This window comes from Cajanus cajan, chromosome 2 (genome assembly GCF_000230855.2).
Source record: "Cajanus cajan strain Asha chromosome 2, NIPB_CcT2T_4, whole genome shotgun sequence".
Classification (NCBI taxonomy): Eukaryota; Viridiplantae; Streptophyta; class Magnoliopsida; order Fabales; family Fabaceae; genus Cajanus; species Cajanus cajan.
In genome coordinates this window covers 953,119-973,079 of record NC_138518.1, presented here as the reverse complement: position 1 = coordinate 973,079, position 19,961 = coordinate 953,119, and the positions used below count along the sequence as shown (strand labels likewise).

The 19,961-nt window shown below is 40.0% G+C and overlaps 2 protein-coding genes across 2 annotated transcripts; both read right to left on the bottom strand.

Annotated features, from left to right (window-relative positions):
- Positions 1–915: 915 nt before the first annotated feature.
- Positions 916–6,275, bottom strand: LOC109808511 (basic salivary proline-rich-like protein (DUF1421)). Its single transcript, XM_020371544.3, has 3 exons — positions 5,866–6,275; positions 3,760–4,038; positions 916–2,248 (listed from the first exon to the last, which is right to left on the bottom strand). The coding sequence occupies exons 1-3, from the start codon at positions 6,160–6,162 to the stop codon at positions 1,154–1,156; spliced, it is 1,671 nt and encodes a 556-aa protein (XP_020227133.2). The 5' UTR covers positions 6,163–6,275; the 3' UTR covers positions 916–1,153.
- Positions 6,276–8,839: 2,564 nt separating this feature from the next.
- On the bottom strand, positions 8,840–13,029 carry LOC109808047 (galactinol--sucrose galactosyltransferase). Its single transcript, XM_020370862.3, has 4 exons — positions 11,772–13,029; positions 11,028–11,205; positions 10,355–10,722; positions 8,840–9,665 (listed from the first exon to the last, which is right to left on the bottom strand). The coding sequence occupies exons 1-4, from the start codon at positions 12,969–12,971 to the stop codon at positions 9,102–9,104; spliced, it is 2,310 nt and encodes a 769-aa protein (XP_020226451.2). The 5' UTR covers positions 12,972–13,029; the 3' UTR covers positions 8,840–9,101.
- Positions 13,030–19,961: the final 6,932 nt, after the last annotated feature.

The window sequence follows — 19,961 nt, the reverse complement described above, 5'->3', positions numbered from 1 at the left end:
CTAATGTGATAAGCTACCAAAAGAATCAACTTAGTTTAATAAAGACATTTTTAAGAGACTAAAATAAAATATTTTAAACTTATGAGACTAAATTGAAACTAAAAAATTAAGATAAGAGACCAAAAATATATTTTATCTTATTAAACAGAATATTTGTGCAATACACTAATTTGTTTATTTTATGGAAAAAGTTATAGTTGACCTATATAGAAAAAATGTTTAGTGGAAAATTTAGAGTTTTAACTTATGATAAATGATACATTATATAGAATGTTTTCGGTATAATATTTTTATTTAGGTTAATTATAAATTTTTAAAAATTATCAAAATGGACATAGAAAATTTATAAAATTTTCGGTATAAAAAATTATCAACTCTTATCAAATGTGAGATAAAAATTTATACACAGTCTCTACATAATTGTTATTAAGACTTTGGCAAAATAAAGAAATTTGCTCTAAATATATCCTTTGTTACGAATAAATCCCTCACATATTGATTGAAGTAACACACTCACTCTTGTGTACTTTACTAATAGGTCCTTAGTAAAATCACTAAAATTATAAATAGTAATTTTTTGTGCATTAATAGGTCCATGACATTATGATATAACCATTAAAATCTCAAATAAACTCTTTGTACATTTTTAATTAGTTATTACCACTTAGAATGCTTGTGGAATATAGTTAAAAAATACAATTGAATTTCCAAATCAACTTAAAAATAAATAATAATAAATAAAACTTCTTGCTGTGAATTCAATTGAAGTTTCTTTGAGAAACAAGGAAAAATAAACAACAACAAAACTGCCACACAAATTAGCTTTACATTTGAGATTAACTAACTGAAGTGACAAGATGCAAACTGGTAACCAAACATAGCGGTAAAAATTAAATCTCAAATAAACTTGTGCTGTTCTAAGTAATTTTCAAAATCCACTTCTATTTATTGCGAATGTACAGAACAAGATGAAGATAGTCATAAATCAGAGCTAGACAAGAAAACAAACCAGTTTCAACTTCAAAAAAAAAAAAAAAACAATAGAAGGGTCAAAATATCCACTTTGGCACAATCCAACGAACCACAAAGTCCCCTCATAAACTTCCATCATGCAACAAATTCTCCTATACACACTTGAATTAAATGCATCATGCTACCGACCAAACCAACCTCGTGGGGGTTGGACTTCACCATCATTCATGAGCTTATCCAGCACTGCATTAAGGTCAACTGCCTGACCATTCTCTGTCAGCTTCCGAACCGTAGCCCTCACATGATCCCTTGGGAATCCCATACTAGCAACTTTGTCAACTACATCGTCAATAGAAACCCTGCCTCCAGTTCCAGCCGAACCTGAGCTGCCACTCACTGCAGATGCAGTAGGTATTGCTTGTGGGAGTAGCCTGGCAGTTGGGAGCTGAGGGTAGCCACTTGCACCACTTGGCGCCACCGAAGCAGTTGGCAATTGTTGTGGTTTTAGTGCAGGAGCACCGCCATAGGGAGGTGGTCCACCATAACGATATTGCTCACCAGGGTTGGATAATGTACCATAACCAGAAGAGTAACCTGAACTGGATCTGCTCGATGGTGGTTCATATGCCGTGTGGGGTGGTGTCCCGTAGAACTGTTGAGGAGGAGGAGGACCGCTGGGGGACTGAGATGGTGGCTGACGGGCATTGGGAGGGTAACTCTGAGGAGGAACATAAGGTGGCTCCTCAACATGGTGACTCAATGAAGATTGTAGTTGTGGTTGTGGTGGGTTCATGGATGGAAGCGATGGTGGCTGCTGCTGAGGTAGATGAGGTGGTGGCTGAGGGTACTGGGGATGTGGGGTCTGTTGATATTGTTGATGTGGCGGTGCCACGGGCTGAGGATGTGGCTGCTGTGATAAAGGCAGTTGGTATTGCTGATTTGGTGCTTCCTGAGGTGGTGGGAAGTACGTGTCTCTCTGGGGGGCAGCTGGAATCTGGTTCTGAGAGTATTGGTTTGGAATTTGAACTGGAGCTGGTAAACCCTGTTGTGGAGGTGCATTAGGGGGAGGAACAACAGGAATTGATTGTGGAAGATTAGCAGGGGTAGGAAGCTGTTGCTGAGATTGCACAGGAGCAGATGCAGCTTGCGGCGCAGGATCAGTTATTGCACTAGGTTGCTTTTCTGACTGTGTCTTGGACACTTGCAGCTTTGCCAGTTGCAGCTGAGCTTGCACTATATCTTGCTTGTCCTTGATAGTCTGCACACCTGATTGCACCTGTATATTTCATTCGTCAAATAAAACAGTAAACAAAGGACCGGTATAAAAATGAACTATAATATATTATGCACCCTTTGAAGTAATTTGTTTTCCTTTTTCTCTAACAATAACACGCACATACATCAATTTATTAAAACTAGCTGTTTTGTTCCACATAAATAGCCTCTACATAACTTTCCCCATGCACCTTTTGAAGTAATTTGTTTTCCTTTTTCTTTATTTTCTTGGCATAACCGCTTGGTTGTCAACTCTTATCTTACCATTTTCCTTTGGGTTGATGATTAAAATATCACAATTTTTTCTTTAAGATTTCTAATCTAAATGTTTTATTATCTACTTTTTGATGTTAAAAATGAGTTTGATTGTGAACTAACAAATTCAGTTTAATACCTTTTTATAATATGTTTCATTATTAGAGAAAATTTAAAACGGTATAAAAATCAATAATGTGGACCTACAACGTCTACCGGTGGAGAGACTAAGTTCTATAATCTTACATGGCAGACAACGTAAGAATTAAATTCACAAACATATCAACATATTCAATTTTATATCTGAAGTGGTCTGCTCAATTACAAAGCACACAGCAGAAGCACACAAATCACATTATCATAATCTGTGAGTCTATCAAGTGTTCAAGTGAGGAAAAAAACACCTTAATAAAAGAATGGCATCACAGTTGGGAGGAAAGATACACAACTATAAAATTATAGATACAGTATTACAATCTTGATAGCACCTAGGCCCCCTAGGCCATAGCACATTTTCATTCACAAAAAAAGTGGTTCAAGTTCTCAAGTATAGTCACTGCTTACCATATATTGACCATTGTCATTGTGTAGGACACCCATGGTCACCATGCAAACAATGGGTGCCATAGTGTAGCCATGTTGAAGCTACCATATCATGGCAACTTTATATTGGGAACCCCACTTTAAGACCTAAATAGTAAAATTCTTAAAACACCTCAAGGAAAGTCAACTAAGTTAATGGTGAGATCCCACCCAAGTACAAATATGGCCAAAGTAGAGCTTATAAAAGCTTAGACCATTCTCATCTCATGAGCTAACTTTTGGGGTTGAAAAGGCTCAACTCAAATTCATGAGTTAATTATCCAAAAAAATATTAAAATCTAGAAAGGTATATGTTGTTTTGGATGATGTAATATAAAACCTTTCATATGCTTTCGCCTAATAGCTCAAGCATTTGTGATAATTGTTTTTTGGCATGGTACTAGAGTCTCTAATGATGTGTTTTTTCAACTTAATCCTTTTAGACTTTAGTGTGGCACAAAAAAAGGTTAAATTGAATGGTTGAACATAAAAAAAATGCTTATGGATTAGGATACAACTATTTAAGGTATTAAATCGTTAACTATATGTTTTATTGGATGAACCTTTTATATTAGACAAATATTAACATCAACCTTCGAACTCATTCAACAAACAAAATGTAGCTAATTATTAAGGCTAGAAGGGGGTGGAGACTGAGTGTGATAGATAAAATACCTCTTGAAGAATATTCTCCAGCTGCCTTAATTTTCCATCAGTGCTACCATGATTATTTCCAACAGATACCTTCAAATCATCCACAGAATTTTCAAGATGGTGGGTTCTGGTTTCTAGTTGTGTTAACCGTGCACTAACACCTTCCAGAACATGAAGCATATTTTCCATATGTTTCTTCATGGTACGATCAATCTCAGACAACATTGTAGCATCAAAAGCACTTCGGTCCTTTTCTACAATGACCTTTGCAGGTTCTGCTGAATCCAGAGAACTGTAACTCTGCACAAAATAAGGATGAATACATAAAACTTTTGAAGAAAAAACACTGCACCAAGATGGTACAATAAATTATTGATGCCTCCAACACAACACTACTCGTGAATCATCACCCAATTATTCAAATACACAAAACCCTGATGCAACAGCAAAGTAAAATAACAACTATAACTATAGAGTTGAGAGCACAAGTCATTCAAAAAGTAAATTATAAATAAATCAAGCCTCTAAGAAGAGGAGGGCTAGGTTGCGCAAGAGGTTGTCCATTCAAGTCTCAGAAACGACAAAAAACTGAATAGGTTTTTCTTTAGAAAAATCTTTATATAACATGAGAATTCCTAAAATACCCCTAGGTAATGTTACAACTTAAAATTTAAGGGTATTTTTGGGTTTTCAGGTGAACTACACCGTGGTTGCCAATTTGTGCACCACAGACTGCGATCTACACCAAAACACTGTGCTGCAGCCATGAAATAGCAGCCACTAGCTGCTCTACCACTATCGTGCTGTGCTATAGCACACTATTAACAACATAGAAATAAATAACTAGATAGTATCATATAACTCTTACTGTTTCCTGAACAACATTGGGAACCTAGACATGAAGACAAGTATCTTGATGGTATCAGTATTTTACACAAAAAATAAAGAATTTTTTAGAAAAAGAAGCTCCAACTCACCACACGACACTAACATGCTATAGAATTTTAGATCGGGATTACTTGCAGTATGGGATTTCCCACATTTAGCTAATCGTAACCATTGGATGAGGTTGAATGACTCATATTTTATGTCTACAAACAACTTAAAATAAGTATCCAAGGTGCAAACCGACCTATTTTCATCCAATGGTTTTGATTCATAACTTCATGAATGTGTGAAATGTAGGAATCCATTTCTGTAGAATTTTATGGTCAAGCACCCAAGCTGAGAAGTTACAATTTGGTGGAAACCACAAAGGGCCATGACCTAACCTCATATTTCAAATAAATAGCATCCCTTTTCTTTAAGCACATGCCTAAATGAACACAATTGAATATGCATAATTTTAAAAACAGCAAGCAATCAAACGGTTTTTCTATTGTGTGCCAGTGACCTGAGGGTGCACAATAAGAACTCGATAATAGAAAGAAGAAGAAAAAAGTTAATAACAAAGAAAGCATTTATTGTATTGAAAACAATAAAGTCACTAAATGCTTGCCCTTTTTTTTAAGTAATTTAAAGTGTTCAATTCAATACATTTCATGGGCACACAATAGACTAAAGAATCCCCACAATCAAAAACTTAAGTGAAATAGTACATGTATCACATCCCAAACATTGAAAGATAGCAAAACCCTTTCAAGATATATGATCTAGTACTGCCACATGTCCATGTTCCCAGTCAATCTCCAGGTAACACAGAAAATATGGTCCAGTACCACCAAGTGCCCATGAACCCAGTCAAACTCACAAATACCAGATGTTTTCAATTTAGCAATCAAAAGTCACACAAAGACACCCTCCCAATTAATTACCCAACAAACAAGGCTTAACAACTAATTTGAACTCCAATTAATCCAACATGGTCCAGTACCCCCATGGGTCCATGATCCCGGTCAATCTCTGAAAGGCTTACAATTTAGCAATCACAAGTCACAGGAAGACAACCTCACAGTTAATTACCAAAGAAAAGCCCTAACAACTAACTTGACCTCCAACTATTAACTAATCCAACACCCATAATCAATCACAAAAGAAAAAGAAACATGAGCGAACACCCAGACCAGCAAAGGAGTTAAAGAGAAAAAATTTAGGGCAAAGAAGCAAAAGGGTAAGCGAGAATGTTACTTTGACGAGGGGAGGGGAGATGGAATCGGAGTTCCAAGGGCGAGAAAATGCGGCAGCGAAATTGGGGGCAGAGTCGTGATTAGGGGGGCGAATGGGTAGGAAATCGTAGCTGGGAAGGATGTCGTCTTTGGTGATTCCATTGGCACGCGATGATTTTTGTTCTTGGTCTTGTTGCTCTTCATCGTCTTGAAGATGGTGATGAGGCTCTTGCTTCATGAGGTCGATGAAGTCCTTGTTCGTGGAAGATCCGTGAGTGAGATCCATAATCTGCTTGTCCATAAACGGCGTCGTGTTCATCGAGACTGAACCAACAAACTCCAACACAAATCTTTTGTTAGGTGCGACTCTGTCGTGTCCTTACTCCTTAGCATATAAGAAAAACAAACCCAAAAACTTCCAAACAAAACCCGAACTATCTTCTTTTCCCTTCCAATCCTAAATAAAATATTTTCATTTAATCATCTATACATTACGTGTAAAGTTTTTTTACACTTACAACCAATCATATATTTTAGAATTATTTATTTTATTATTATTTTATTAAATAAGTAACTAACATGATATTATTAAAAGATATGATCGGTTATCAATATAAAAAAACTTTATACTAGCAGTGTATAGATGATTAACTCAAATATTTTTTTATTTCTGTTTTATTTTTCTCCTTTTTCTTTATCTTAGGTTCAAAAATAACATGTCAAGTGAAATTTAAAATGCTTAAATATGTTTTTGACAAATATGGTTTGGACTTTCCAACCATTGCATTTTGTAGCATTAACTTTGACATAATTATAGATGTTAATATTATTTATGTTTTGAATTTTAAACTTATTTTTGTAGAGTTATATCATTGACTTTAGTTTAATTGTTAATGAATTTTGTTGTTATAAATTTAAGATTTATGAATTTTAGTTTAGTTTCTATTTAAATTTGAAGTATAAAATTGTGTTAATATGAACTTATGATTTTAAATTTTAAATTTGGACACGTGATATCTATTATTTAGAATAACAATAATTTTAAATTTACACTACAAGATATCTTAAATTATGTTAATTATATTATTTTTAAAACTAATTTAATAATTAAACCATCAAATTGTTGCTTAGACGAGTTCAATTGTTATAACATTGGTTTTAGGGACTAAAATGATAAAAATGGTCATTGTTATTTTTTTTTCTTCTATTTTCTTGAACCCTCTCAACCTTTTTCTTGTTCTTTAAGATATAAAATAATGGCATTATTAATGCCTTGTAGAAAGGGGTCACTGGTATTCAGAGTGGCAAACAAAGTCATCATGTTGTGACTTGCTTTCACCCCTTCTCGTGTCCATAGTTGTGATGAATCTCTACACAAAGTCGAATGTAGAATTCAGCAATTACAAGTAACAGGAAGACAACCTCGGAGTTAGAGTTAATTACCGAAATTGGGGGGGCAGAATCGTAATTGGATGCAGCCAGTGGGGAAATCGGTTCGAAATTGTAACAGTGAACAATGTTTAACAACAGTTACAACACTGTGGTGTCCTTCTTCTGCTTCCAATCCTAAATAAATTTATATTTGTTTGCTTTTATTTCTGATTTGGTTTTATTTTTCTCCTCTTTTTTTTTGTCTTCAGTTAAAAAGATAATAAATAAATGAATAAAATGTAAAATCAATATTTATTTATATTTAAAATAGTTTTAATGTTATTTTGATTTTTAGTTTTCTTAATTATTCTTTCCACCCTCTGTGTCATCATTTTGTAAATTTGTTCTCGAATTTTATTTTTATTTTTTTTAATTTGATTCCATTATTTTAGTTATGAAATTTTATTTCATTTATTAACTTATATTTAATGTTTTGAATCAAGATTTTCAGACAATATTCACGTTTAATTCTTGACGAAAATAATCATTGACTAAACTTTATTTACCTTTTAATTAAATTAGATTAGTTTAAAGCAAAATTTTAGAACACTAAAACAAAAATTTTAAAAAATATATATTTAATTTTAACCAGAAAATGTTGGCATGTTTTATTGTATTGTCATTTTAACATTTAGATGTCAAATTAGGGAAGGAAGTGCGATTAAAATATAAAAAAAAAAATTTAAAAATGGGAGAATCAAATTTGTTAAATAGTGGCAAAAGGATTAAAAGTATAATTAAGAGTGAATTTTGCTCGACTTATTTTTTACTTTAAAAAAAATGGACAATTTTGTAAATTGAAGCGATTTCTCTTTGGATTAAAATTGTGTCAATGGCAATGATGTGACTCTTCTGGGCTTTAATTTGGCTACGGACATCATGTGTATGATTGTTGCATGTATGTGAAGCGCCTTGATGATGGTTGTTTTATTTTTAATGTTGCTTTATGTGTATAATATGTTGATTGCTCCAAGCCATTTGTGTGATGAAAGTGATTTGAAAATCATGTTGGGCAAAGTGTTTCAAAAGAAGAATTGGTATTCAAGTTCCACTAGCTAATATTTCGAACGAATCTCAAACACACAAAGGTGGTAGACTCGTTAATTTCAAAGATAAAAATCATCAAATAAGAAAATGAACTAAAAGGCAAGATGGACAAATAGAAGATATGAAAATTCCAAAAGTTCCTCTGGCATGATTAATATTTAAGTTCCAGAAGAATATAAGATACATGAAAATGAAGGCATCTTAAACTATGTCATGACTAGGATACAATAAAACCGAAATGCAGTGAACATTGTTATGTTATATATGATCGTATTGCTATTATCCAGTATTTCATGATTGTATATCAATCTCAATTTCGTCAATGTCTGATGTATGTTATCGTTTTCAAAACACGAAAAAATCACCCTCATTTTCATAAATAATTAACAAAAGTTTTATATAATGGATGTATATTGTAATAATCAACTACTGTCACATGGAGCTCGAAGATGGACATTTCGTAGTAGGTAATGAAGTGGAGGCGTAGATGTTGGCACCAAAGGGATTAAGCAACAATGTTTGTATCAAACAGTTTCAGCCTTTCAGGCCTCTTATAATTATAAGTAAGTTCTTTGAATTATCCAATAATCTTTGCCTAATGACAGCACTATATGATTGAGAAATTGACATAATCATCAGATCACTCTATTATTCCCTCAGCACTGAGGGAAAAACTACCAAAGCAACTAATGAAACATACAAACAGGGGATAAAAAGGCCCTTAACATCATTCACTATGGACAATAATTTAAAAAATAAAAAACAAAATCCCTTCCAAGATCAAAATGCATACTGAACAGTGGACAATTTTGAAGAACCAGGCCAGGGTACTTGAATTTTGACCATGGACTCTTCATATTCAAAATCAACTTCTTTGCCATCAATTCTACAAGTGCTTGGTCTCTCTGAGGCATAGACCCTCATCTCCCCTTTGCCTCTTACTCCAACTTCCACCAAATTATGAGCCTCATCAAAGGCCAAGGACTGAACTGCTCCACCAGTGTTCAGCATGTTCACCAAACCAATAGGAGCAAACTTGATAGACTTGCCAGGCAAGACAGTCACAGGGGAAACTGTTATGAGCTCAAAATGGAATGGCTCCAAGGAAACCTCTTCACTATCAGAGGGTGCTGAGAGGATGAGTTTCTTGGCTTGGCTGAAATATAAGGCGAAAAGTTGCACCCCTTCAATGGAAATTGGGTTCTTTCCACTGTTCCACTCAATGTCTTTGGGATTGGTCTTGGTTGACACCCTGTGAGAAAACTCAGCAGCACATTTGTTGGACCTTATCTCACGGAACCAGCCTCCTCCCTGGCAGTTAAACACTCCAAGAACTCCAGTGTGCTGTATTAAAAAGCAAGATCACAATACTGTTAGGTTCTGATCCTTTTTAACACCATTTCCATTATTTTAATATCACACAGAGTCATCTCTATGTCTTACATTTTTTATATCCTTTTCTATACACACATCTCAAAATATTCTGCTGAACTTAAAAGAGAAAACTAATATGATTCTTTGAGTATTTCTGGTGTTGATTACTAATCAGAATTGAAACGTTATCTCATAATCCATATTGACATTCAATACAAATGTTTATTATACAGATTATCGAGATAAAATTCCAGTTCTAATAAAAACAACCAGCACCAAAAGCACCTCAAGAATTGTATGAAAAGTTAGTCTCAAATTGAACAGGATAACAAAAGTTGTCTCACTCTTATTGTGGAAAAACATTTTCCATTTGGCACTGGTAAATAATCAATTTGCTTTTAAGCAACATCATCATAGAAACATGGCACATTTTTGTAAGTAACTTGGCAAGAGCTCAATTTCTCGTTTTCTTCATTGTTAAAATCAAGAGTAAATTACACTAACACCTTTTGAAATTTCATAAGATTGCACAAACTCTTCCTGATTTATCTACAATCTTGTGAAATCTCATATAAAGTGTTAGTTTAATTTCATAGACACGAAATCATTGGAAAGGAGATGATGAATTGAAGTATGAGATGTGAGGAGGGGGAGGTGACCTTGTTGAGGTTCCATATCTTGAGCATTGTTTTGCCATCATGGAGAGGGTCAGCAAAGAGACAGTCCCTGGTTGGAAGTGCATAGTGCTCACATCTGAGGATGGAGCCATCAGGCAAGACCAGGGTCTTGAGCAGCTCAAAGTTGTGGTTCCCAACTTTGTCACTGATGTAAATGGGGCCACCAGACATGGCTCTTGAGGCTGCATGGAAAGCAGCACAAGGGTGTGTAGATTGGAACATGTCCCAATCTGGGTGGATGAAGTTTCCCATCCACAAGCTGTTGTATGCACAATGCACCATGTGACACCCTTGTAGCCAATATGTACCGTTTGGATCACCATAAGGGTCAGTGCACCAGAAATCATCACCTGTTACAATCCAAGTCATACACTTATATCAGATCAAAGGAACTTATAATTCCAAATAATAATATGAGAAAACTTAAGATACACTACCATGGATAGTGTTAGAGTCGTTTTTTTATCAGAATTTGAGTTTTATCTTAATAACATACATAATGAAATCATTTATTATGCATACTACCAAGATCCAATTTCGATCAGAAAACGACATTAACAGCTCCAATAATATTATATCTGCGATTTATACATAATAATATACATATATGTTGTGTATTACTATTATTACTATGTTGCACATCAGGGTCACATACCAACACGACCAAGGGATATTGCTTCAGTTCCCAGCAACATGAAATCATTGCAATGCTCCATGCTGGCAATGACACCGTTGCCCTTGAAATGTTTTCTCACCGAAGCGGTGAGAGCTTTGTAATATGCTTTGGCCATATCTACTCGTCCTCCATATTTCTCACACACCATTTCTAGCAACTGTTACACAAATCCAATACATCCCAAGACACAAGTAAGCATCCATACCAAGACAACACACCAAAAAGAAAAGGAAAAGCTTGGTAATTTGCATTTGACAAGAAATGTGGTCCAGAATTAAGTAAATGAATGCTGACATAAAAAGTATATATATATATCTGTTTTTTAAAGAAAAAAGAGTAAAAAAATAGAAGGGCAAAACTTGAATTTAAAAAGAAATAACGTGCCGACCAAAATATAGGAAAGTGAAACGAGCTGACAATGACTGTTATAAATGTCAAACAAACCAAAAAATTCTCTCTCTTTGTATAACAAATAATAGAAAAATAAAAAAAAATAAAAAATGATTCTCTGAGGCTCTAATAATGGCTTGTTTTCAATGTTTTCTCCTTACATATAAACAATGAATCGTATTTTTACTTTATTTTCTAAAAAAGTTAATGAATATATACTCTTTACACTGTAACCAAGATAGTGATATTTTATCATTTTTCCACCACGAAATATATCCATTAAAATGGTTTTTAAAAAAATAATAAAAAAAAAAGCGAAAGTGGAAAACTTACGTGAATGACATCAACCTTAACCCCATCAATCCCTGAACTCTCCAAGTGGCTATGAAGGCCCTCGTACATTTCCGCCACGTGGTCCGGCGGCACCACCCCGACCCTATTCTGTACAATCTTATCGACGGCAAGATCCTCCATGGTCCCCTTGAGCCCCTCCGACAAGCGGACCTCCTCCACCGTGGCCTCCGCCATGCCCTTCACCCCAGGCCTGACCCCTCCCCAGTAGCCACAGAGAGCATGCCAGACGTACACATACTCCACGCCAAACCCCTCCTTCAGATCCCTCACGAACCCCTTCAACCCCTCTCCCTCGCCATAATCCCTGAACTTGTAGTTCTCCTGGTAGCTAATCAACCTGCACGGCATCTGCTCTCCGGCCACCGTCTGGTTCATCCCCTCCGCCTCGGGATCCTTGTCGTGGCTGATGCACTGCCAGCCGTCGTCGATCAGCACAAACCCCGGCGGACACCCGCCCTCGGCCAGCCCCTTCACGCCCTGCTTGACCCCCTCCGGCTCCACCGTCAGGTAAAACGCGTCCCACGTGCACCACCCGAACTTATCCACCACCCCCGGAACCCTCTTCTCTTCCACCAAGTTGAAGCTTCCCAACCAAGCCTTCACCACGCGCGTCGCGTCCTTCACCAACGTGAACGGGTCCTCCCCGGCCTGCATGTAAACGACGCCGTCGAAGGTGGACCCCGCCACGTGGCTCGACCCGCTCTCCACGCAGACGGATACGTTGTCGCCTGGCCCGGGCTCCAGCGAGGCGCGGAACGGGCCTTCTATTATGGGGAGAAATAAGACGTAGGGACGTGGGCTTTGGTTTGGGCTTGGGCTTGACTGGAGCATGAGGAACTGGGTTTCGGTTTCGAGGTCGCGGCCGTTGGAGCCGGTCCAGAGAGTGGTCCACCAGACCTTGAAGCGGAAGATGGAGGTGAAGTTTATGTTTTGGAGGAGGCCCATGGGTGCCACGTGGCGCGATTTCGGAGAGGGGGCGTGGAAACCGAGGAAGCAACCGGTGGTGGTGTTGTCGTGGGTGCATGGGGTGAGGGTTATGTTTTGCGGGACATGGGAGAGGATGACGTGTCCGTTTACTTTTAGGGTTGACTCGGAGAGTGTGAAGGGTGAAGGGTTGAACCCGTTCACGTGCTTTGTCACAAGTGAAGATGGTGAAGCTTTTTTCATGCTTGGAGCCATGTCGAGAATGAAAAGAAGGATGTTTGAGTGAGTGAATTTAGTTAAACTTTGTTGTGTTTGGTTTGTGGTAGAAGCAATGAGGATGATGTTTTATAGAGGGTGCATGGGTGGGGAGGTGGGGTCCACACGAAGGTGGGATGAAGGTTGGTTTAGAAATCAAATCTTAGTTTAGGGTGTCTTTTTCTCTTTTTTTAATTAACCTAATGTTGATGTGTTTATTTATTTATGTCATTTCCTTTTGAGGGCTATTCATTCAAATTGTTTATGTATGGAATAGTCGCGTATCAATAGTTTTATACGTATTTTCAGAAATGTTTTCTTATTAATTTGAAGTTGATGTGTTGAATTGAATCTCTTGTTTTACGGATAAAATATCGTAATGCAAGATTTGTGTGTGTTTGAACTTTGAATACGATTACAGGGACTCTTTAGATAAGCTTTTTCAATAAGCATTTTTAAGAAAAAAAAATTAAAATAAATGTTTTCTTAAGTTGAACGTGAGTTAAGAATAAAATTTTAGATAAAAAAAAAAAAAAACTTTTATAAATTAATTTTAATTTATATGCAAGTTTATTATATTTTTTTATTTTTATTTAAATATTCATTAAAAAAATTATCTAAATAAGCTCATAATTTAATTAGCTATTTTACAAAAATTTCAAAGGTAATAACGGGCATCAAGGATTTTAACGCGAATACACACTATTTGTATGTTAATTTGCTTTGTGCCTCTCGATAAATTTGATGCGAAAATCTGAAATTACATATGTATGTAACATATATTATAATATATATTATTAATGAGTCAAATCATTAGATACCTCTATAAAAAAGTAGTTAAATAAATAATTTTTTTAATAATAGAAAGACATAATAAATTATTAAATATGGAGAATCAAAGATGATTATTGTTCTTACCGGAATTTGGTCGTAGAGGTGATTCGTCCAGTAAGATCGGTGAGCCTCCTTTGCCTGATGTGTTGGTGCTCCAAGATGGGGGAGGTACCTGCAAAAGAGACTCCGATGCCAAAGTTAGGGTTTGTGTGTGTAATAGTCTCGTATAAGTAATGCACGTACCTTGGAGTGAATTAGGTTTGCCTTAGGCTTTTGGGCTTGAGATAAGATATATCATGATCTGATACAATTGGAGGGCGGATCCGGTCTGGGACGGGATCCCCGGAATCAGGTATGATTTGCTTAAATACCGGGCTGACGTCATGCACCGCGTGCTCGGGGTTGTTTTGTATTGCTAATCCGGGCTCGGAGCCCGGGTGCGAAGTACGGTTAGTACACTAGCCCCCCGAGCTCTGAAGATCGTAGGTCGAGGAGCTGAGACCGGGCTCGCCAGTGGGAAGTAGCTTTCCACGTGCGCCACCTGAGGGTCTGCCATGTGTCGCGACTGTTCATTTCCCGGGAACGTGCAAGTGGCGCATTAAGGGAAATGACGGTTATGCAATGATGGGTTGCAATTAATGTGTCATCAGGCGTGCCCCTTGGTCGACACGTGGCCTGACCGTTTTGAACTTTGGGAAGAGGTTTTTTCCTTTTCCCGCACCTCTTCTCGTTTTCGCTTTACTCTTTCCTGGCCCATCAGCTTCTTGTGCACGCTTCGTCTTCGTCTGCTCCCTATTTCTGCTTTCTTTGTCTTTCTTGTGATTCTTTGAGTTTTCTTGATGGCTGGTGGTCATGGCGTTGGTTCTACTGCCCCTGCTAGGGGCAAAGCACGCGGTAAGGCGGTGGTTACCGGTAGGGGCGCCGCTGAGGGAAAGGAGGTGCCTCCGCCCAGGGACTTAGAGTTGGGTGTCCTTGGCTACGAATGGGTAAAACGCGAAATGGCCAAGTTTGCAAGCGTTTTTGACTCGAGTTTGGAGGTTGATGCGCTCTGGGAGACGCATAGGATTTGTGACCCCTCTATTTCTCAGAAGATCCGATTGGAGCCTTGTTCGGCTAGTGAAGGTGTGTATATGAAGAGGTCCGTTGGTTCCCCCTCCTTCTATATGTATCAGAGTTTTTTCAGGGACTTGGGTGTCTGCCTTCCTTTGATGCAGTTTGAATGCGACTTTTTAAACTATGTTAATGCGGACCCCAGTCATTTGCATCCCAATAGTTGGGGTTTTTTAAGGGCGTTCGAGGTTTTATGCACGGTTCTAGGGGTGGAGGTGTCCCTTCGGGTTTTTCTCTCTTTCTACCAATTGAAGGCGGGCGCCCCGCCGTACGGAACTCTTTCTTTGAATGGGGGTAAGGAAGGGGGTTTATTTACTCCTTATTCCCAATCGTATAAAAACTATAGGGAAGAGTTTTTCCGGGTTACTCTTGTCGATGTCGACCCTTTGGAGGATGGGGGGTTCTATTTTGGCGGGCTGCCGAGGTTTTCCTTCTACTGGTGTCGTGACCCGTCTGGGTTTCATGGGGTGGACCCCTCGCAGCTGACGCCGTCGGAGACGGCTGCTGTCGATGCTTTGAAGGCGCTTCCTCGCCCGCTAGACTGTAAGCTCATTCTGTCACTCGAGCGTTCGGCGCACAGAGAAAGAGATTTGGAGGGTGAGTCTTTGGTAACTTTGTTTATGTGTTAGGGTTTTATGCTTGCTAACGTGCTCTGTCCTTTGCTTTCAGGTATTGTGGGAAAGGACTTGTGGCGTGACTGGAAGCAGTGTCATTGCTACAATGTTGTTGAGCTTGAGGCTTCTAAGGCTCAGGGGGAGGTAGAGGTCTCTCCCCTGAAGGTCAATCGGAAAAGGAAGAGGGTCCCGAGGGAGGTTGGGGGAGCCTCTGTTCCTCGCGAGGCGGAGGAGGTTGTTACTGGGGCCACCGGCGTTGAGGTGGTGGGTTTGCCCGGGAGTCTCCTGCCCCAGGGGGGAGCTCGGGTGGTTTCTGAGGGGGCAGCGTCGGCTGCCGAGCCTTTCGTCCGTCCTGCCGGGGTATCTATCCGGGCTTCTGAACGAGCGGTTGGGATTGCTTGTCGATTACTTGCTCTTTCTTTGTACGTTCTCTTTCAGTTCCCTGAGTTGCGATTGTTTATTGTAGGTGGAGGCTGCCGTCGAGTCGACTTCCCGGGCTGCTGACCAGGTCAGTACGACTTGTAGAGCGGAAGTTCCGACCGTCGGGCGAGTTACCCGTGTTGTTGAGGTGAGCAACGTGTGTTTGCGATCTCTTGATTTGCTATTCCCCGGGTTGTTTGTTGTCTGGCAGGGCTTAGACCTTTTCTCATACTTCTTTTGCAGGCGGGCAGGCCCCCCGGGGTTCTGAAGGTTCCGAGGTCGACGGCGGCGGGGGCCGATGTCCCTGGGGCAGAGCCGGGAGCTTCTGCTGCTACTTCGGCCGATCCTCGTGGGGAAGGTCCTAGCTCTAGCGTCCCAGCCTCTGCACCTGCGACGAGGGGGCCTCCAAAACGTCCCTATCTTGCGTACCGCTACGCGCAGGAGGGCGCCCCGACGCGATTGGAGCATTTGAGTGCGTCGGAGGAGATTGACTCACTGTGGAGTGCTTCGTTGACACCCGAGAAATTTTTTCCGAGGGGGTCATTGAGCGCGGCCGACCAGGCAATGTTCGAGTCCGTCGGGCCTATGGGGAGTTTTGATGCCGCTCAGATCTTCCTGCAGAGGGGCACGACCATTGTGGATTACTGGAAGCACAAGTGGTCGCGGCAGCAGGAAGATCTGGCGAAGCTGAAGGGCCAAGTGCGGCCTTTGGTGGAGGAGAACAAGGTTTTGGCCGCCACCCTGTCTGAGGCGAAGATGCAGGGGGCTGAGCTCCAGGAGGTCCGGGGGATCTCGCCGAGACCCGCAAATCGCTGGAGGCCGCCTTGGGCACTAATGAGGGTTACGCTAGCCAGGTTCACTCCTTGGAAGAGGAGGTGACTTTTTTGAAGGGCGAGCTGGTGTCCGTAACCGAGGAGCGTCTCCGCGATGAGGTGGTCCTCAGTAGTAAGGAAGAGGAGGTGGCTGCCCAGAGGGTAAGTCTTTCGGCTTTGGAGGCCGAGAATACGGCGTTGAAGAGGAGGCTTGAGGAAGTTGAATGTTCTGTGGTAATGGAACATAAGAGGGGCTTCTTCAAGGCTGCTCGGCAGGCTAGGCTCCTCGCGCCGGGGTGCGACTATTCCGGTATGCATTTGGAGAAGGTTGTTCGCTTCGGGCGGTTAGTCTGGGAGGACGATGTCGAGGAGAGTTGTAGCGACGACGTCTCCGTATAGGACAGTTTTGTTGTGTATACATTTTTGTATCCGTGTTTATGTATGGATCGTGACCTTTGAATACGAGTTTTGTTCTGCACCAGTGTTTGGTTTTGATTTTTTCTCAAGGTTTAGGGCGCGCGTTCGGTGCCCGTTGCGTAGGTGGTTTTATTTTGAATTTATTGTATCGAGACTCGAAGTCGGCTTCTGTAACATTGTTAAAAAAAAAAAAAAAAAAAAAAAAAAGAGGTTGATTCAGTAGCCCAGAACGGGCCGTTCCCAAACTGGAACGGGCCGTTCCAAGCTACTGAATTGAACTACATGTTGTAGTTGAGAACGGGCCGTTCTGGGAAGGAGAACGGGCCGTTCTGGGAAGGAGAACGGACCGTCCTGGAGGGAGAACGGGCCGTTCTGGAGGGAGAACGGGCCGTTCCGGAGGGAGAACGGGCCGTTCCGGATGAGTCCCGGAACGGGCCGTTCTGATTTCAGAACCGGCCGTTCTGGGCGTTAATTTTGTGCGTGATTTGGGAGTTCGGAACGGGCCGTTCCGAACTCGGTACGGGCCGTTCTGGGCCAATCCGAAAGTTTATAAATAGGGGGTTGGGGGCCTTCAGGAGTTTTGGAGTTTTTAGAGAGAAGTTTTAGAGAGAAGGTGTCTGGGTCAGTGAGCTCCTTTCTCTCCCAAATTTCTCTGTTTGACTCCTTTTCTCCTCTAGATCACTAACTCCTTCTGACTTTTCTTGAAATTCAGATTAGAAAGCTTGTTTTGGGAGGACTGAAGTTCCGAGTTGAGCCTCGAGGGGAAATTTTACTTTTGTTCAGTCTTTGGCTATCTGAGCCAATCTTCAGGTAAGGGAAGCTAGAATGTTTGTTATTTAAGTTGCATGTGAGTTTAGAAACTCAATTGATGCATGAAAGTTGAGGATCCATGGCTGGATCGGAGAATTCGCTAATTGTTCAAAGTCTTGGAAAAAAATGGGGTTTCTGGTGAATTTGATGCATCAGATGGGTGCATGTTGATTCTAGGTTTATTTAAGTTGTATGGAGCCTATGTATTGTGTTTTGTGTTTGCATGTGACTGGATTTGTTGGTTTGGATGAAAGTTTCTGAACTCTCTGACTGGGATTAGACTAGGCGCAGGTTGAGTGCGCCAGGCATGGAAGAGCTTAGGGCTCTCAGGTTGGGATTAGGCTGGGCGAGCTCAGGCTACGCCGAGCGTAAATATGTTAAAAGTTAAAATGTTAGATCATATATGTGTGATATATGATGTATGGTGCGGTGTGATTCATATGTATGCTTTGTGATGATACGTATGAATGTTTGAATATGAGTATGACTGTTGATCATGATGGTGGGCAGACCATTATGATGTATGATGCATTATTGCATGTGATGTCTTATGACATGTGTATGATTGTTGATCATGATGGTGGGCAGACCATTATGATGTGTGATGCATTATTGCATGTGATGCCTTATGGCATGAGTCTAGCCTAGGACTTGAGGAGAGGAAAAATGTTTTCGAACTGGAAGAGCTCACATAGAGTCTCTTAAGAGTGGTGCTTGGATAGGCCACTGATATATGAGAGTGGTGGTCTGGGAGGCCATTGGATTTGGGAGAGTGGTGCTTAGATAGGCCACTGGGTTGGGTGAGTCTCCTCTAAGTCCTTAGCTAGTGTTGGAGCGGGGTATGAGGTCGAGGGTTATTCCCTTAACCAAGTACTCGGGAAGGTGCGTGGATCCTTGCGGATAGTCGGTGGGCGAACTCCACAATTGACTTGGTTAATGCATGCCAAGGTCGTGGTAAGCCCGTACCCAGCTGTGCTATACCTGACGGTGGATTTGGACTTCCAATTGTGTAAGTGACATCATCCGAGTAAACCCGAGGGAGGATTATATATCCTGTTTAGCTGTGACCGAGCGGGCGCATTGGGCGTGAAAACGGTTGGGGTGGTTTCGGTAGGATGGAATGTCACTTATACAGCTCTATTGTTATGGAGATCTCCTAGGTGTATGCGTGACGACGCATTAGATGATTGATATGCATTGATATCTATCATGAGATGCATTTATTGCATGATTATTAATATGATGAAGTGTGGTGTTTGACTTCATGACTGGTGGATTATATTTTATGCATGAGTAGTATTGGATAGAGTGTATGGTGTGACTCTATGAATACGATTGTGTAGTATAGATTATTATGATTCATTTGTGAATTCTAGCTTACCCTTCTGTTTCCATGTGGTGGAACTGCGATGATCATACTTGGTATGGGAGCAGGTCAGGGCTAGCTTGGAGTCGAGGTGACCGCTGCGAGACGGGGAGTTTGATCCTCGTGTTAGGGTTACCATTTTGGGTAGCGATTTTTGTCTGTTTGACCGGCACTAGGGAGTATTATTTTTGGGATGACTGTACATATATGGCATTTTATTTTGTATTTAAAGAATTTGGTTATTTTTATTCTTATCTATACCTGTATGTATGAGTTATCCAATTTAATATTTTCCTTAGTTCACTAGTAGTAGTGCGATTCCACTAAGTGTAGAGACCATGGCGGGTCGTTACACTTTTATGGTATCAGAGCCGGTCGAGTCTGTTAGGATGCTCTGTGGGGAGTGATCCTTCTATGTTTCTGTTGTGTCATATCTTTGATATGTGTTAATTTTGGTGAGTTGTAGTGGTAAAGTGTTAGTAAAAGAATGTTTGAATTCTTTTAGTATGATGAGGTCTCAGTTTGATCATATCGCTAGAACTATGGAGATGATGGCCATAGTGATGCAATAATAAAGTGCTTACTTTGCTTAGATGGAGGTGGGTAG

What these genes read in the sequence shown, in the direction of transcription:
- LOC109808511 (XM_020371544.3), bottom strand. Translation starts at nt 6,162, where the DNA reads ATGAACACGACGCCGTTTATGGACAAGCAGATTATGGATCTCACTCAC. An exon ending in TCTCCCCTCCCCTCGTCAAA is followed by an intron (nt 4,039 to 5,865) that starts GTAACATTCTCG and finishes TATTTTGTGCAG; the next exon opens with AGTTACAGTTCTCTGGATTC. An exon ending in TGGAGAATATTCTTCAAGAG is followed by an intron (nt 2,249 to 3,759) that starts GTATTTTATCTA and finishes TGAAATATACAG; the next exon opens with GTGCAATCAGGTGTGCAGAC.
- LOC109808047 (XM_020370862.3), bottom strand. Translation starts at nt 12,971, where the DNA reads ATGGCTCCAAGCATGAAAAAAGCTTCACCATCTTCACTTGTGACAAAG. An exon ending in TTAAGGTTGATGTCATTCAC is followed by an intron (nt 11,206 to 11,771) that starts GTAAGTTTTCCA and finishes TTTGTGTAACAG; the next exon opens with TTGCTAGAAATGGTGTGTGA. An exon ending in AGATATGGAACCTCAACAAG is followed by an intron (nt 9,666 to 10,354) that starts GTCACCTCCCCC and finishes TTTTTAATACAG; the next exon opens with CACACTGGAGTTCTTGGAGT.